At 41.1% G+C, this 19,048-nt stretch overlaps 1 protein-coding gene across 7 annotated transcripts in view; it reads left to right on the top strand.

Annotated features, from left to right (window-relative positions):
- The window catches only part of ELAVL4 (ELAV like RNA binding protein 4), an 80,883-nt gene that overhangs the window by 7,549 nt on the left and 54,286 nt on the right, over positions 1-19,048 (top strand). For 2 of the 7 annotated variants that reach the window (XM_066192787.1, XM_066192788.1), the window contains exon 1: positions 9,398-9,543. The exons of 1 other annotated variant lie outside the window; for it this stretch is intronic. In XM_066192787.1, the coding sequence (XP_066048884.1) occupies positions 9,427-9,543 (117 nt within the window). In that variant the 5' untranslated portion in view covers positions 9,398-9,426. Of the gene's footprint in view, positions 1-9,036; positions 9,100-9,397; positions 9,544-12,062; positions 12,355-12,943; positions 13,131-13,160; positions 13,515-19,048 lie in introns of those variants that run through there. 4 more of the 7 variants (XM_066192789.1, XM_066192792.1, XM_066192790.1 and 1 more) reach the window with 4 other exon arrangements.

Genomic DNA, 19,048 nt, shown 5'->3' on the forward strand with positions numbered 1-19,048 from the left:
AAATGGTCTACTTAGAAACTGAAAAGCCAGAGTTTTGCCCTCTGTGCCCCAGCCCTGAGCTTAAATGGAGCACCTGTACTGGGGTGGTGGTGGCGGCTGCAGGTGAGACCCATCAGGGCACTTAACCTTGGGAGTACATGGCCGTGCCATGCTCCCAGCTCTTCTTCCTTACCTGACTCCCTGAATCTCATGCTGCTCTCTGCAGGTCACTCTACTGGAAACCTGTTTGAAGTTTTGCCAGGTTATGTTGCTTTTTGTAGTGTTGAACAACACATTTGGGATCTTCTTGCGGTATGGGAATGTCGTGGCTGATGTGCTATTTTTTTCCTCTGTCCTATTAACCTGTCAGCTCTGATGCTCAGCAGTTACCCTTTCACAGAATGGGGAGGCTGAGTTTGTGGGCAGGATAGGAAAATGCAGAGGAGCAAGTTTGGTACACGGGAGCATCTGGCCTGTTCCTCTTAATCTGAATCTTAGAAGCAGTCTCTTGTGTAGAAATTGTGAGGAGTTTTTTTTTTCTAGATTCTTAAATAGATGAATCAAGTAAAGCTTCCATTAAGCTTGATTGCAGTGTTTTTAAAATTATTTCTATCTGGGTCTTGTGGAAGCATTTGGAGCAAGATTTTACTGTATACACTTACATGTTTTTTTCCCAACATTCATTTTTAGTATCTGGTCTTATTTTGGTTTGCATAGTTGATGTGACTGTATCTGTGAGATGTTTTTTTTCCTTCATTCATTACTTAAAAGCTTATGAAATGTGCAATAGCATCTAGTTTTGACAGATTCTTTTAATAAATTACTGTTATGATCCTAATGATACAGAAGGAGAGGTTGGCTCTGCTTTCCACATGGAACAGCAAGTGATGAAATTCAGGGAGTTCATTACTGGAGGAAATTCTGCATCTGTCAGCAGCGTGTGCAGAGCTGCAGTCCCGATGATGGAAGTGTTCATGTCTGGTACTGTGGGCACAGGCCCTGTGTTTGGGAGGTTCTGTGGTGGTTGGAGTCTTGAACGTACTAAGACCTGACTGATGCCAGTGGAAAGAGAAAAGAAAACCTTTGTGCGTGTCAAGTCATCCAGGTGGCTGAGGAATGTTCTGTGCTAGTGGAAGCTTCCTAAGCATGGAAGTCTTTGAGCCCGTGTGGCAGCTGAGAAGTGACAGTGGTGGGAATGGATAAAGCCATGTCATCATCCTCCAGCCTGGGTTAGTTTCCCAACCAGCTGAAGAGGGTGCCTTCCTGAACAGATGATAGCTCCTAAATAATTGGCCTCATTTTCTGTGTTGACAGTCTTCCAGTTAACAGTGAGGTCAGTGGGAGTAATTGGTTAATAGCTTCATTGTGTCTTAAATTTAAGTAGCGCCATTAACCTCAAAGGTCACGAGCTGAAATTTCTACTACCAAACCACAGAATTTTATGATGTGTGCCTATACTGCCCTGTTACTTTGGCAGAAAGCACAGAATTAAGGAAGTAGTCTGGGGAAAGACACAGCACAGGTATGCTGGAGGGATTTTGTCATTTGTTGTCAGCAGTTGAAATTCTTTGTTGAATGTTCCAGAGTATCACTGATATCTGGTTTTCCTTTACCCACAGGAGCAGGACCCTCCACCACAGCAGAATAAAATCTTAGCCTTTATTTGACACCTTTTAAAAAAAGTAAATATTTTTTTTTGCACACTAGGTCTATGTTTGTTATCTGTGCTTGCTTGAAACTTTTTTAAGTGAATTTTTTTAGGCATTGGGGTATGGAAAATGTTAAAAATAGAGGACTGTTTTGTTTATTACGTGAGTTTAAAGTTCCTTCATTGTACGATGTCAGAAGAACAATTAAGTTTTATCTGAGCAGAGCAGGGTGTCCCTAGGTGCAGGTTACAATGCATCCAAGTGATACTATTAAAAGAAAGATCGTTTGTTGTTGCATTGGGGAATCCTTATAAAACATCAGGAAAACTGCCTGGAAGAATATAAATGTGTTCAGGCAATGGAGTGAAATATTCTTAAACTGCAGGGTGATGGCCTGTAGCTGGATAGGTTTTCAGAGCAGCTGTTTTGATGTGATTGTTGCTTTTCCCAACAGTCATAAATTGGATGTACTAAGAACCCTTTTTTCTTGAGGCTTTGCTGTTTGGAGGTCCAGAATCAAAGCTTCTGTTATGAAAGTGAGATTATCTAGCCTAGAGTTCATGAAATAAACTTTGCTGGGTTTTTTTTTTTTTCCTTTTGATAAGTTGTTTACATGCTTCCAAAGATGTTAGGCTTTCTCCATGTACAGACCAATGTAGTCTTGCAGGATTTGCTTTGTGTAGCTGTTAAGGGTGCAGTGAGTGTTGGCCTTGGGTCTGGGCCTGTGCTAAATTTGCCTTGCTTGAATCACTACTCACTGAAGTACTTATTTGTACTTAGGAGCAGCTGTGCTGAGTTGTATCAAGGATTGCACTGTGGTGTGGCCAAAGTTCATTGAGGTGAGGGTCAGCTGGAGACTATCTGCCTTGGTCACCTGGTAAACCCATGGTGGGATTGTCTGACCAAAGGTGGACTTTCTGCTAGAGCAGGGCTCCCCTGGTGAACACTGGAGACCTCCCCAGTGTGCAGCCAGTGAGGAAGGGCATGATTTATCTTCCTCTCAGAGGTTTGTAGAGCAGGACAGATGAGCTGTGCCCTGGAAGTGCCCGTTTCCTAGAACTTCCTGTGCAAAGGGCTGGAGAGAGTGGCTGCCCAGCAGATGGGTAACTTTGGGTGAGGTAAATTCTTCCACACTGGCTTCTAGGGCTGGTAAAGCCCATCCTCTCACATACAGCTTTTCTCCACAGTCTGGAGAAACCACAGGCAGCCTGTTTGCTGCCTCATGTTTTACCTGCCTGTTCAGTGAAAAAATAAATCAGCTGTGGCTGTGGAAGAGGCAGTTCAGCACGGAAGTGAACTCTTGGGTGCCAACCTGCCAGCTTCTCCAGCTGGGCTGCACAAATCCCTTGAAGCCCAAACACAAAATATCTATTGCTAGGTAATTGTAACCCGGAGTTATTTATTAGGAAGTTTAGCCTGCAGAACAACTTTCATACCTACTAGCATATTTTCAATTTATTTTTTTTTTAAGGACAGTATGAAAAATACCCATTGTTCATCTGCCCTACTTTAAATGAAGCTAAAAATCATCTGCTAAGGTGTGTCACACTTAGAAAAGAGAAGTTTAAAGAAAAACATAAATCTGCATGAAAATCTGAGAACTGGGTAGGAAAACTAGAGTCATCCTGATCCCAAGAGATGAGCTCCAGGAACTCTAGAGGGCAAGAAGAGGAGCTGCAGATTATTCCTTTCAGTTGTCTTTCTTTAACTTCTCTCTGCCTTTGTGTCAGAATGGAAAGTTCAGTGTTGGCGTTGCTCTTCTCTTAAATGCTGCATCAGTTCTGGTTTTTATCCCATTACCTTCTCTGTAGTTTACCTTGTTCTCCTTATTATAAAATTGTCATTTCTGTAATCAAAATTATATGCTTAAGATTTGTGTGAGCTATATTCGTGAGGGAGCTGTTTATCCCTGAAATTTGGGTACCTTATTTAGGCAGCTTACCTAACCTCTATTCCTTAAGGGGTAAAATAAAACAGATGTACAGGGGAAGCTTCTTGAAAGTCCTGGCACTTAAGCATACAAGTGTAAGCTTGGTTTCTGTAGTAAAGCTATTTTAAACTTTTTCTCCTTACCAGCATCCTTGGTTTGGAGATAGGTTGCATGAAAAGGTTTACCTGGAAATTATTGAGAATTCGTTGTTTTTTTTAACATATGAAATTGTAATACTTATTTACCTTCTGCCTGCTGCTAGTAAAACACTCTATGTAAGTGCCAGTTGCTCTAACGAGAAGTAATTTGGACAATTAATAGCTCTTGACGCCTTTTATTGTCTTTATTCTCTTTTGTATCTTCCCTGGTTCTACATTCTTCCTGTGTAATTGCAAGTTGCAGGAGACAAAACCCTTCTGCATGCTGCTCACAGGTCTCCTTTGATTGCTCCTGTACCTCTGTTCTGATCCAGCCACCTCACACTCTTCCCCAGATCTTTCTGATCACTGTCTCAAAGCTTGGAAACATCAGCACATTAATCCCCTTTCAGGTTTTTATCTTTGTTCTTGTTATTGATACTATTTGGCCTGAGTGCAGGGTGTATAGCACACTGTATTACAGATGAACTCAAGGCAAATGCATCAACTGTTCTAAAATTAGGCAATGTTGGTTGAAAGACCCTGTTCACATTTTTTTTATGAAGGTTTTTGTGCTTATACACAGGCACATTAAAAATGGCTGAACTCATGTAAATCTCCCTGGTAAGTCTGGAGTTCTTCAGTGTCTAGGTCCTTTCATTATTTACAAGTAAATACATTTTAAAAATGCAGTCATAAATCTTTGAAAACATCTTCATTTGTGCTCAGCTGAAACTTTGCTAACTGTATTATACAAAATTGACAGCAATGTAGAAATGTTTTAACTCTCCCTGTAGGTAGGATTGAGTCCTGCTTGTAGTGGTAGGAAAGCAAGCGGTAGGATTTAGGATGTCTGTCGCATACAACTTTTAGTATCTCTGAATTTAAAAGGAGGAAAACAGAATCAGGGGACTGAAGGCATTAAAATCTCTATTCCTGAGCCAAAAGCAAAAGAATTGGAAAAGGGAGAAATAATTACTGATATCTTACTGCTGTGTTAACATGTTTACCTGCAGTGTGTGCTGTCTTTTGCTTTTCAGTCTTGCGGTGCTGACAGTGGGTTCTTTAAAACGTATTAAATTGGCCAGGCAGGACATCCTGGGACCGAGTGGATGCTCTGTGTTGCAAAGCAGCAGTTCAGAGCTGGGAGAGGAGTGCGGAGCCAAGGACATTGCTGGCCCTCAGACTTACTGGGAAGGTGCTGAATCATCTTCTCCAAACCCTTGTTGCACTGTAGCAGAGCTGCTGGCCCCCTTCCCTGGCTGGCCTGTGCCCTGACAGTCACAGGAATCCTTTGCTGAGGTTATGCCCTGGCACACGTGCATGCCTAAATCTGTGTGGCTGCCCAGCTTCCAGTTGTGGAATTGAGGATATGGTTCCTATCACTACTAAGGCTTCTCTCACTATCAGAGCTATTTACATTTATTCATTTTGTTACCTCTGTGCTCTGCTGTGCCCTGGAGAGTTTTGTTCCAGTCTCCCGGTGTTCAAACATAAGTATCCACAGTGGGGTTTGCAAATACACACATCTTTGGAAAATTGGCATGTGATACTTAGAGTGGCTATGCAGCATCCAAATTACACATCTCATAAGGCATGAAAAAGAAAGTGGGCAAGCAACATTAAATAGCATATTTGTGCAAAAGCAGCTGAAGTGTGATTTCTGTGGGAACTGTGACTACTTGCCCAAGCTTTGTGCATCTAAATTCCTCATTTAGGATTGTAAGTATTTAGGAAGGCTTTCTGTCTTGTTTTGCATCTAGTGTCTAGCTCTTTAAGGAGCTAGCTTTCTGTCTACTCTTGATTTTTTTTCTTTTTTTCTTTTTTCTTTTTTTTCCTTTTTCTGGGTTCTGATCCAAAAGGTGATAGTTTTTCCAGGTAGCTGTGTGTTGTATTTCATCTCCTCGGCATCAGGAGGGATTTCATTGCACCACGCAGAACATTGCATCGGCAGCAGAGCTTGTACAGCTTGTCGCTGGGTTCCACAGCAGGGGCAGGACAGGATGCAGGGACAGGTTCCTGTGTTTCTGAGTGGATCATCAAATAAAAGAAACTAATAAAAGCTCTAGACTATGTCAGTCATCTTTTTCATCTGCTGTTTTCTCAGAAATTGTATAGTGTTTATTTTTTATATGGCTAGTGTTCAGTTATCGTGATTTACATATTTTGCAGTGAAACCTTAAAGTTTTTGACTCTGTTTCATCAAATACATTAATTCACTAACCTTTAAGAGCCTGAAAAACGTTTTCAATGTCAAGCAAGGTTAGTCTCAATCATCCATTCCTGCTTGATTTCCACAGGGCAGTTGGTGAGGTGTTTTATTTTGCTGGTTCTTTTTTAAATTACTCAGTAACTAAACAAGTTATGTATCTATACACTTAATTGTAAGCTGTTCAAGTAACAGTGGGGGAAAAAAAAAACCTGTTGTATAAGTAAATAACCTGTTTAGCCATTGTTTTTCCCTCCACCCCCCCAGTCCCTGCAACCTCCTGCACACATGTACAGCAAAGGGCAGTCAGCTGAATTGGGCTAATTTTTTTTTTTTCTGTTCTCTTTGCTGAAATCTGGCTTTGGGTTAGATGCCATAAGCAATTCAGCTCTAGCTTTCTCATCTGAGTTTGTGACTGTCAGCATCACATAAATTACATGTTTAGCGCTTCTGTTTCTTACAATTTCATGGATGATTTTAAATTAGTTAATATCTTCTCTCTCTGTATATTTATAAGGAGTTTGCACACCTTCATGTTCCCCTTTTCTCTTAGTGTTCTTTTTTAGTTAGTCATGCAGTGCATTTGCATGGGGTTATAGGTGGTGGAGGATATTTTAAATTATTATGAGATCTTCTGATGAAAAGACTGTGAGCTCAGTGTTGATGTGGTATCTTGAACTGGAGACTGTTTCCGCAGAGGTTCTTGATTTACTGCATAGGACAAACCTGGGTGCTTGCATTGTGTAATGTCCTATCCCTGCCCGTTATCTTTATTAAATCATTTTGTTTGAGAGATGAGATCCATCTCTTGCTCACACGTGCCTCTCCTTGGTTCCTAATCCACCTGCACCCTCCCATCTGTCAAACAACAAAATAAGTCTTTGATAAGAATTAAAAATTAATTTTATGGGAGGAATGTCTTGGAAAAGAGTAAAACTATTCCAGAGATAAATGTTTAGTTCTCCAGAAGAGTAGAAAATGAGGTGATGCAAAATGCCAGGTTGTAGTTCACAGGCAGCAGCATTTAAATGGTTTGCTATAATCATACTAGGATAGAATTAAATTGAGTTCTTTATTTTGTGCTGCAGTGGAATGGGACTGTTACTGATCATTTTCTCCTCCATCTTGCTTTGATGATTAGTGTGAAAACTCAAGCAGCAAAAATTACGGGAGTTCTGCAGTAGCGCATGGAGACGGTGTGAGGAGGTCTGACTTGGAGTGTTGTGTCCTTGCACATGAGAGCTCTAGTGCTTCCCTAATAGACTGAAAATGAGACCACTGCTGCTTTATAAGAGATCTGTTCCAGCCACATTGCTCTACAGCTTGGCAGATGGTGGCATGTGAATGGTTTCATATTGATTGGATGGATTTGCCTCGGGGTAACAGGAGTGTGGGTCCTTAAAGATGTAATTCTAGAATTTTTTTTAAGGAAAAAATCCAACAAAAATAAAACACTTCTCTTTACATGAGAGGAGTGTGTGGTAATCAAAGCACTGAAGTTATGTGGAAATAAAAAGTCCTTAAACAGATTATCACAAAGACCAAAAAGCCAAGAATACTTATTTACTAAGTGATTACGTTTTTACATTAGAAGAAAGTGACACTTTTAATTAGTGTTCAAGGCATATGGTGAATGAGAAAATAAGCTTATTTCATGCAAACAGAAATCGATGCAAATAACCTTTCTCATATAAAAAGGGATGACTTGAAACTCAATACATATTCAAGAAGGTTAAGTCATTACTGCATCACTTTAATATTAGTTAAAGGCCAGCAAAGAAAATCACTATTCTGCATATACTTACTCAGCATGGATTGCTATAAATGAAAGAAATAGGTGGTGGTGCTTTGTAGGTGGTAAATCTAAAGAAGACCTTGTCCATCTAATGCATTAATTCTTTAACCTCAGTAAATAACCTTTTGGGTTCTGCCTTAGCACAGGTAGTTGCCAGAGATGTCCTGTTCCTCCAGTGATTCTTCCCAGCTGGTAAAGGCATTTTGTGATGTTATTTGTTTATTGTTCTTTCTCACACCTCTGCTTTGTGCTTTCAGTCTTGTAAATGTTGTTTGTAAATCCTTCGGTATGAAATGACTTTTCAAATGTGTTTGTACAGCACCTTACACCAAGATCCCAATCTCGTTCAAGCCTCTGGGTGTTGCTGTAGAGCATTGAGTGAATTGGTATTTTTTTATAGTAATGGAAGTATTTCTTGAGGTATTTGACCTTAAATAAAGTGGAGAAAAAAATACTTAAATAGCTTGCAGACATGATGGAATAGGGACATTTTGATACTTTGGGAGACTTAGGTGCTATTGAGCCCTGGATCCTTTCCATGTATTTTGGTCTTGTGCTCTGATGCGTGCAACAGTGGTTTCATAAATGAATTTAAGCCACTGTAAGTCATAGCAGTATCTTATCAAGTTGTCTTCAATTTGCTTGAAGGTATAATTCATATTTTCTGGCAGGATTATTTACGTGCTTTTTTGTCTTTTCATGAAAGACCCCTCTCGTGAATGTAATGCTGATTTTTTGTTCTTCTGTAGTACAAACCAGTTAGTTGGGTGTCTTTTCCCTTTTAATTACACTTTGTTCTCAAAATTGATTGGATTTTACCACTTTTGCTGAATGAAAAGCTCCTGTATAAATTTTAAGGTCCCTTTAATAAAATAAAAAGACTGTGCTAAAAGCTAAGTGATTTTAGGGTTTTGTTTGTGGGCTCACAGCTGGGGAGGAAAGGGCATAAAACAGTGACAATTTTTTTTTCTCCTGCTTGATAAGTGTAGGGGGGGATTTACGTTGTATATCACAACCAGCAGCTATTCCAAGAAAAATCTTTAAGATGGTTACTTGGATCTGTGTACACTGCCCACCTGGTGGTTATGGAGTGAACTGTTACTTTAAAGAATAGTTTAAACAACAGCCATGTTTGGGGCAGGCTAATCTTGCAAAGAGAGCAGTACATATAACAGGAGTCTACAGTGTGATAAGGGGGAAAATTCAGCTCACTGACTAGATGTTTTAATGTGCGAACTCTAGGGAAATAACATATTGACTATTCTGTTGTGCGCAAGAAAATTGAAGAACCCTTTGCAGACAGAGGGCTTGCAAAGGATTCTCTGTTTCTCTTAACCAAAATCTGTGGCAAGATGTTTGAAATCAGCAGGACGCTTAATGCTGCTTTGTTAAATAATGAGGTAATATTTTGTCACTTTTTTCTGGGCAGCATCTGTTTTTTCTCCTTTTTCATATGTTTGGTGAAGGATTCAGTTTAATCTTATGCAAGTAAGAGATTTTTTTTTTCCAAAAAAAAAAATCATTCTTCAATTTATTATTTTTTTCCTTTTGATGCTTTTGGAGAATTGGGTTGTCTTTTATTTGCGGTTTCAATCGGCTGCTGTTGCCTAGGACATTATGCCACGTAAGGCTTCTAAACTGCACAGAGTAGGTAGTTATTAACGCTGAATTGGCTTCTGGTATAGTCCATCTGGGCTCTGTATGAGAGAGCTTGCTAGCGGCTACTGATGCTAAGATACCCGCAACCTTTGGGATGTATGCGTGGTGGAGAGGGGCTCAGTGATATGAGATCACTTCTTTTAAGGGAAACTGTCATTAATGAGTCAAGAAACTGCTCATTTATGGTAAGGAGAGGAAAGGGGGGGGGCTGGGAAACAACCCTGTGATTTCATTTTGATATTGGATTAGCTGTTTAAGACAAGTTTTTTTTGTGGGGATGGAAGATTGCACTAAAAATATGCTTTGCTCAGGGGCTTGCTGGCTGATGCTGGAGAGACTGTGTAGAGAATCTGATGCTTTACAAATGTCACCACCGTGATGCGGTGGTCAGTCCCTTTCCCTGAAAGATAAATGGTACTATTGGAGGCACGAGAATAAGGTTGACTTTTTCAACAATAGGATTCTGCCTTTGTCTTTCCAGAGAGAGGCCTCTGAGGATGTTTGAGCATTTGTTTTAGTGTTTCTCGGAAGGGCTGCGTGTGTGGGGTGCTTTTTGGGAAAGTGGTCGGTGTGCAGAGTACCTGAATTTCTAGACGGATAAGATTAGCTAATTTTTGAGAGGAGCAGCGTACGATTATTGTTTCAGAAAAATGGCTGAATCTTGGTATGCAGATTGAATTTATAGTAACAAAGTAAGCTGAAGTTGAAAAGACTTAAAAATATTTTGTGAATGCCTTCCTCCAGTGTTATTAACCCCTGAAGAGACCTTAAGTAAAAAATTTGCATTACAAATCTAACTTTAATTTTTGATGTATGGTTGCACAAGAATTTGTGGTAATATACTAGCTGTTGTAGCATTTTGATGTCTGTGTGTTCAGCCTAATAGGTCACCTCAATTTGAGTGAGGAAATGTGTCTTATGGGCTAGTTTAATCTATGCTAGTTTTTACTAAGCTACAAATGTGCTCAGAAAGATGCATGGTGAGAGAAATCCTCTGCAGCCTTTCATATTGTTCATATTTTAATTGAATTCACTGCTCATTCCACAAATAGATTGCATGTTGTTTTTTAAATGTGATTTTTCTCCTTGCTTGGTTTGTGTCTAGCTAGATTTTATGAGCTTTACTACATTTCAGATGTTTTATTGGTGTGTTTAGTCTCTGTGTGTGTTTGAGCGTGTCTATGGTTTAAAGAAATTTAAAATGTACTGAATGTCAGTCCCCAGCTTAGCAGTGTGGAGGGAATATTTATACTTTTTAGACAATGAAACTTGTAGAACAATGATGATTTGATTTACATGTTTTGAAAATGGTTTTGGTGGTTTGTAGTCAGGTTTTCTTTCTCTAGGAAAGAGCTAAGTGAGCTTATAATGTGGCCCATCCTAGCTTTCTCAGTTTTCAGCTCTTACATTTAAAAACGCTTGCATTGATACTGTTTTTTTTACAAAAAAAAAAAAATAGTTGCTAAAATGAATCTGTGGACGGTAAAGCTAAACGGTCCTATGTGTATTAGTAGACTAATACTTGGTTGCTTTAGTTGAGATAAATGTAAATTCAAGGTTTGCTGTAATTACAGAGTGCCATGCCTTGTTACTTTGGACAAAACGTGCTTTAGGAAAATACCTCTCAAGTAAGAGAAAGAAATGAATGCTTCCTAACTTGTGAGAATTCTTTAAAAACTTGCCGTGGTGGGAAGGGGGTAAAATATTGCTGTTTGGAAGTGAAGTTTTGCTAGTTTGTCAGTAGCAGCGAGTGGAGGATTAATGAGTGTGCATTGTTAAGTTAAGCACGTTTCTCTAAGGCTGAAAAAGAAAATTCTTTTAAATACCCAAAGTTCGCTGTCGTTTTATTTCCTGTCGAGCTGAAGAATAATGAAACGAGGGGCAAAATAATTCTGAAATACTACTGTCGTTTAGGGGGAGCACCCGATAAAGAAGTGTCTGCTGTGCCTTAGACATTGTCAAGTGGCAGCAACATCAAATCCACTGCTTTAAAAATACGTATTTTTAAAAACCTCACCGGGCGGAAGGAAGGAGAGATGGGTTGATTATTAAAATCAATAGTACCTGAAAATAAATGCAGCTTTAAATGCACGTCAAAGTGCTTTTGTTGTGCCTTTAAGCCTAGAGGCACATCATTAAATATGCATTTCTCCGGAAAGCAACTGTCGAAAAAGATAAGGTGGTTAAAATACGCCGGACCTGGGAGCGTGCAGGAGGTAAGGAGATGTAGGCACTGGAGCATGGCCGAGGTACGGCACCGCCGGGCCCAGGGGTGGGAACCGGGGGAACCGACAAAAAAAAAAAAAAAATTAAAAAAAAGAAATACAGGGCTGCGTGTTGTTTCTTCAGCCGGGCCTTAATTACTAGACACAAGCAGCAGTTCAGAAATCTGGTCTCTGTTGTTGTAGAGGTCACCGCATCATTAACATTGTCAATCTGGCAGCGGCTAATTTCAATAGCACCTGATGTCGCAACGCCTCCCCCCCCACACACACCACACACACCCTCCCTCCCCTCCTCCCCCCCCGCCCGCCCCCCGCGCGCGCGGCGCGCTCGGCCAATCAGCGCGCGGCGCCGCTGACAGATGGTCCCATAAATGGCGGTAAAGGGGCGACGGCGGCCGCCAGTCGCAGCAGGGCCCGCGCCGCTCCGCGCGCTCCGCTCCGCGCGTCCCGCCCCGCGCCGCTCCGCGCTCCGCCCGCCGCCGGCGCCGCCGCCCTCCCGCCGCAGCACCACACTGAGACAACGAGATAATATACTTAGCTATTATTATTATTATTTATTATTATTATTGCTGCCGCTATTATTATTATTATCGATAATAATTTCTCGCTGCACAAACGTCTAGCAGTGTGCTTTGTGGATCTTCCAAAAAAAACAAAAAAAGAGAGAGAGAAAATAATAATAATAAAATAATTCCCTGAAACCTTAGCAAAACCGTTAGAAGAGTTGAAGCCTTTCAAGACACCCAATATTTGCCATTAAGAATGGTTATGGTAGGTATTAGTAGATTTAAAATCTGATCGTAGCGGGTTTATATAGAGGTAGATATAGAAGCTAACATACAGATTTTCCCCGAATCTGCATCATTCTCAGTCTGTGTTTTCCCATGAATTTAGTTTTCTGCTACTGATCTGTTTGTACATGATCTCTCCCTTTCCCCCCCTCCCTTTCTCTTTCCCCCTCTCTCTCGCTCTCTCTCTTTCATATTTAATGTCTGCGTATCCTTTAATAAAGGATGTACTTTGTCATTTTAAGGTAATTGCGATTTCTCTCAGAATAAAGAGAAAAGCTCATTTCTAATGCAAGGCTGGTATGTGGCTAACTAAAATGCAAAAGGAAGAAGAGGCTTTTTTTTTTTCAAGGGTGGGGGAGAGTTAATTTCCACATTGACATTTTGAAGATACAAATGCAGAGCAAAATCCTTGGGGGGGGGGGAGTGTTTAAAAAAAAAAGCCTCGAGATTGGTAATTTTCTTTTTGGTGGACTGCGCAATAGGTATGGTAATTTTAAAAGAGGGTGATTTATATGAGCTTCAGTAAATGCTGCATATTGTATTTCAAAGAGTTTCCTGTCGTGACCTCATAAAAAGAGGAGGAGGCTTGTATGTGTTGCAGTGCCTAGTATATGTCGATTTTGTTGCATCGTTGGGCAGCAGCGCTGTAAGAAGGAATGTCAGCTTTTACATAACGCTCTTTTTGCTTTTGACTCTGTGAGGGGCTGTAAGGGTCCATCTTTGTGATCACAGATGGAGTGGAATGGCTTGAAAATGGTAAGTGAACGGGGAGAGCCTGCTCGTGGGGTTTTGTCTCGTTTCTCGTGTGCCTCGCGAATTTCTTTTGTTCAGGGCGGCGGATCGTGAGTCATAAAATAAAATTAGAGAGCCTTGTTTATTTTTTTTTTCGGTGGGATATGTCTGCCCGTGTGTGTGCATATGTATCTGTACATCCATTTACCGTCTCTAGCTGCGATGGCACTCCACAGCGTTTCCATTGAACGTTGCGTTTCAGTTGAGCGCGGATGGTCTCTGCTGACAGTCACGGTGTCATGGTACCGCGTGTGCCTGGCGGAGCGGGCGGCCGATGATGCCTTTTAATCTCCCTTCCTATTACACCAGCCTTAAATGCAAACCTAATAATCGCCTCTAAAAATCCAGGTATCGCCTTTCCCATGGAGCCGGTGCTGTCGAGGATGGATGGGTGGATGGATGGGTGGATGGATGGATGGAAAGCAAGGGTGTGTGTTTTTTGTGTCGGGGTGGGGGCTGGGGTTGAGGTGGGGGGGAGGGAGGGAGCCGTGTTGTTTTGTGCTTTTTTAAATGCCGGGAGAAGTCAAAGCCATTTATGTGAAAAATAGTATTTCTATTTTTAGCCCGTATTCTCCTGGCGGAGGAGCCCGGACGTGCTCATCTCGTCCCCTCTTTTGTGCTTTTCCTTACAGATTGTGCAAAATGGCATGATCAGACACAACTGCGGGCACCGGGGCTGCGCCGAGCGGGGCGACCCGGGTGGGGGCTGGGGCCGCCCGCACAATACCCGGCCCTCCTGCCAGCCCCGGGATGGGGGGCGCCGGGGACCCCCCCCTTCCCCCGAATTTAGCGTTTTGGAGACTTTTGCCGCGGATATTTATTATAACCGGGGAAACAAAGCGACGGTCTTTTCCCATTCTTACAGGATTGTCTTTGTCTAGCTGCTTGTTTTGATGGGTGTAAAACAAATAAGATTAGACTGAGCAGCCGAACTGAAAGCGATAGCTGGGAGGAAAAGCCAATGAAAGGTTGCCGGGGAAACGAGCATAGGGGAAGCTGAGTGGGGGAGCAGGTGGCAATCATGTGGGAATACTGCAAACAGTGTAAAAAAAATCTAAAAAAAAAAAAAAAAGCAGGGGCTACCTCGATTATCTCTGCTGTTCTTTGTGGCAGTCACAACTTTAATTATTCTTTATAAATAGGTGTTAATTACATTTCTGGCTCAGGCTTACAGTGATTTCTAGAAATCTGGTTTTAAGCATCTGTTCTTTCTCCTTTGCAAAAGAGGGTTATCTTTTTTTTTCTTTCCCCCTCCCTGCTGTGAAATTGTACGTGCAAAAAATTGCAAGGAATCCTGTGAGGCAGTATAAAAAAAAATGTAAATTATATTGAATGAAGTTGACAGAGGTATAATAGTGAACTCCCACAGCTGATAGCTTCTGCAAATCATTTCTTAGAATTTTCCAGCAAATGTCCCTATGAGAACAGTAGGTAGAATGAATTTACCCTAAGCAGTGATTTTGTGTTAAGTGATATCGGTATTTTTACGAAATCAGATGGTTATATGGCAGAATAATCAGTTCAGGGAAGTTCACCATATTTTAGGGTTTAGGCACTGAGCGGAATTTACAGAAATGCTGAAATTATTCTTAGCTTCTTCTCCGGCCCCACCTTTAGCCACAGTCTATTCTGTCTGCTGGAGCAATATCCACTTCCAGTGTCGGGCTCCTTGTGGCAGCTCTACTTTTTAAACCACGGCTGAATATTTTGTTAATTGTGATGGTCTCTTAATTGTAGTGGCAAACAATGTTGGGAAAGAGCTGCTGGTGCTAGAAGTGTTAAAAAAGCATAGTAGACTGGTAAGTGATAGACGGTAGCGTAAAAGATAGAAAAATGTGGTTGCCCAGAAGATGCTCATCTATCACACATCAGGAGGCATAAGAAGCAAAGCAAGCATATAGAACACGCCTTTCTTTCTGTCTTTGGATTTGCTGATATTTTTACTTTTTTCCTTTCTCTGGTGCAGGGTTACTTGGAATGCAAATTCAAGCAGGAATGGTAGTGCTTAGTTGAAATGGGAATAAAAAAAATTAAATACCCCTTTTAATTTGCTTTGTTTTAAGTATTGCTTCTGCTGCAGTCCTTTCTGTGAAAAAGTGATTGAATGGCCCTCTGAAAACTGCACTGCTTTACAATGTAGAGGGGGAGAAAAAAAAATCTTGAGGGGGTGTGTGCATGTGTAAAATTCCGTATTTTACAGTCTGTGCATGTGCAGAGATGCATTCTGACATGCATTGTAGTTGTACGTGAGAGTAAAATAATTTTTCTTCTGTCCAAAACAGAGATACTGTGTTCTAAATCTGTTAACTTAGTCATGACAATAAATAAGGGTGCCTTTTATTATACACAGCTGCATTGTTTGCTTTAAGAGTCATCAGCTAGTAGTTACATTTTCATTTTCTGTTCAATTTTGTGTTTTTACAAAGATTTAAAAATAATGTAATCCTTGTTTTATGGTGCACGTGTTCCTGCCCTGATCTTCCTCATTCCTTTGTTTTAAGATTATATTAATGAATACAGCCTGCATGTACATAGTGACATTTTCTTTCTGCATGTAAAAGATTGCATTGTAAATCTTCCTATAGAAAAATAGCTATTAAGTTAGTGGGGTAGAATTAAGATTGCTAGTAATACTGAAAGGTGAAAATGTAAAACCTCCTTCTATTGAGACAAAAAGATACAGAAAATGTAGTTGTCCTTAGACATGCCATTTTTCTTTTTTAAAAAACTGTTGTCTTGGTGTACTAGTCAGAAAGGAGGAAACATTACAATTGGATATTGATGCAATGTGAATAGCAGCCATCAGTTTAAAATCCTGTCCCCGTGTACTCTGCTAATCAAGTTCCCATGTTAGATACAGGGAAGCCTCTCCACTGGTGACTGGCTTGGTTGCCTCCTTTGCTTTCTTCCTCTTTATTAATTTTACCTTTTTGAGCTCTCTCAAAGTGAGCCCGAGCTGTTGTGACAAAGGATGGTTAAAATGAGCTGCAAGGGGTATACTTAAAAATCCCATTTGAATGGGTTTGAAATAGTCTTCATCATCTTTATTTGGTCCTGTTAAATATTGTGACTATTGAAAGAAAATCTAGTTGCATTATTCTTACATATATTTAATGGATTTTTTTTTAATAGTATCTTCTAAGTAACGGGGAATTTTTTTTCTTCAACCTTCCTACTTGGTATGCTGGGAGTGTACTAAATAAATGCAGGTTGTTTTCTGTGAGTAATTGTCATACTGTTGGTACATAACCTAGAGCCACTCTTCACCCTGAGGTTTTTCAAAAGAAATAAGGTATGATTGTGTCCCATATTCTGGCAGGGGAATTTGGTGTCTTCTTTGGGAACTTGGAGTTTGAAAATAATTTCAGCAAACAGCCCAGGCAAGAAATGGACAGTGGCAGAGAATATTATGGTGAGAGGGAGAGAGATGCAGATAACTTGACAAATCCACTTGTCCGTTTTGGCAATCTCTGTCCTCTGGACACCTCACTTACGTGCCTGGACACATTAAAATGTACATTTGTTTGTCTGTGGGACAGCTAACTGGATACACTCCGATGCACTGGCAAATACTGCAATGCAGTATTTTTTCAATGTCATTGGGGTTTTGGGGGAGAAGTGGGCACAAACAGTTTTCTTGCAAGTGAGGTGATGTTGAAAAGCATGATACCTCTGTAAGGAGTGGGCCAGATTTTGCAAAATTTGCTTATCTGTGATGGAAAGTCACCCCTCCCCCTTGCACTCCTCTCCTCTTGCTCTCTTCCTTTCTGTGTAGGGTGGAGGAAGAGATGGGTATGCGTGTATTTTTGTGTCTGTTTGTGCATGTGTATTTTGCCTTCCTATTTGAATGGATGTTAAGGAAAACACTGAGATTTGGATGAGGAGGGAAAGGGCGCTTGTGTAATGTAACACTTCCCAATCGTTTCTGTAAATGTCTAGTTACCAGCAGTGTAGGACTTGGAGCAACTTTAAAAGAAGGCACATTTTTAATTTTTCTAAGGAACTTTGTGAAGAGGAGGGCAGTGTTGCGATTCAACAAGTACAATAGATTTAATCCTAATAAAATATGTTTAAAGGGTTCCTGTACCTCACCTTAGCCTTTGGTACATTTAACCAGTTGAGATAATGTAAAGGGAAGATGTTGGAGAAACAGGTACTTGGAGACTGCTTGCTTGCTTGCTTTTTCCCCTCAAATGATCAGTCTTTACTTTTTTAAATACTGGAATATTTTAGGTGCCAGGGAGCTTTTGTAGGTCACTAGCTTTACAGCAGGTAGAAGAAAGAGGGGAGAAAAGGTCTCAACGTGTCAGAGGCAGTAATTGTATAAAATTAGCCATCTAGAAAAGGCAGGGAAAGCTTGGAGGAGAGAAGGAGGCACTAATATGTGAAACAGCACTGTGCTAGTCGGGGAGATAATGAGTGATAAATTTGAACTGGTGCAGTGGTGTGATGCCCATTAATTTCTCAGAACCTTGACTTTGCAGGTTTGTTACTCTGTTGTTCACACCTTTAATTATAACTAGTTTTGGATGATAGCTTGGGGCACTGAAGATGAGACCTTTTGTTTGTTGTTTACTCATTTAAATATTCAGAGTGTGCAATAGTGTTGGAACATCAGTGTTAGAAATCAAATACTCTCAGATGAGATTATAATAAGAATGCAGTTAATTCTTGAAACTGCCTAACGTTGTCTTATTTGTAGCATTTACATTGCTTGCATGAATTCATTAAGAATTAGCTCAGCAATGTTAGGTTGGGCTTTATTTTCTGTGGTGAAAATCTGTGATCCCTAATGGAGCTCCTGATGCATTATTGCTTCTTCAGAGCCCCAAAAAGTAGGGAGGAAGCGAAGAGCCCATCTTACCTATTGTTCTGCCCTTGCCAGTGTCTTACATGAGGACTTTTACCTCAATGGCTAAGAAAATCTGTACAAGTTGGGAAATGCTGAGAACCAGTTAGGAATTGTTAATTAAATGGGGAGAAAAGAAAGACTATTAAGAAAAATAATTAATTAAAACAAAGGGTAGCTAAACCTTTGTGTGTCCTCTCTGGAAATGAGATGTAGTTGCGCAGCAAGATGCAAACCTGGCTTTGACAATATTTAGAGGCGTGATGTATATAAAGTGCTGTAGTACGCCTTCGTTGCTAAGGCACGCGCAATTGCGTCAGCAATGCTGTTGTGATGGGAAATTATTTGCCCTTGAATTCTGGGGGAAAAATAAGCTTTCATTTATTCTTTTAAAATTAAACTTCTCTAATTGCTATAAAATTCTGTGTACGTTGCTGCTGGTAGTTTTCCCAGTCTGGAGACGTGCGCTGGCGTTTTTTGGAGTCAGGGCGGTGGCATTTGGTGGCCTCGGAGCATTCGGAGCCCTTGGAGGTGAAGGCGGTGCGATAATGTGTGTTTGTTTCAAAGCAGACGCCAGTGACTATGGGAGGTGGCTCTCGCTTGCGGCGCTTCGAGAAGGTTCCACACGTAACGCACCCGTGCCCACGTAAGTGATGTTGGTGTTGGCAGAGGGCAGCAATGCCACTGGAGCCTTTCTGGTAGCGCTAGTCCTTCCGATTCCGATCTGGCCGCTCTGCTGTGCACCCGGCAGCGCTTGCCGAGCCGCGGAAGGAAACCCAAACCACTTCCCTGGGTTTTCGCTTCCAGAGGGACGGTTGGTGAGGAGTTCCCACCTGATCTCCATGTAGAGGCCCCAAAAGGTTGCTGCTGGAGCAGGTAATTGTGCCCCGGTCCTACCTGTTGGCCTGTGATTGTGTCTGACTTTGGAGAGGCTGAGTGGTTTCCTGAGAACTTCCAAGTATTTTCTCCCAGGCTGAGTGCTGTTGAAAAGCCTTAGTTAGGGACATGAGGGTTGAAGGATGCATGTCCTTCT

Source organism: Chamaea fasciata, unplaced genomic scaffold (genome assembly GCF_029207755.1).
Source record: "Chamaea fasciata isolate MVZ Bird 193981 ecotype frontalis unplaced genomic scaffold, bChaFas1.0.hap1 SCAF_10, whole genome shotgun sequence".
In the NCBI taxonomy this organism is placed as follows: domain Eukaryota; kingdom Metazoa; phylum Chordata; class Aves; order Passeriformes; family Sylviidae; genus Chamaea; species Chamaea fasciata.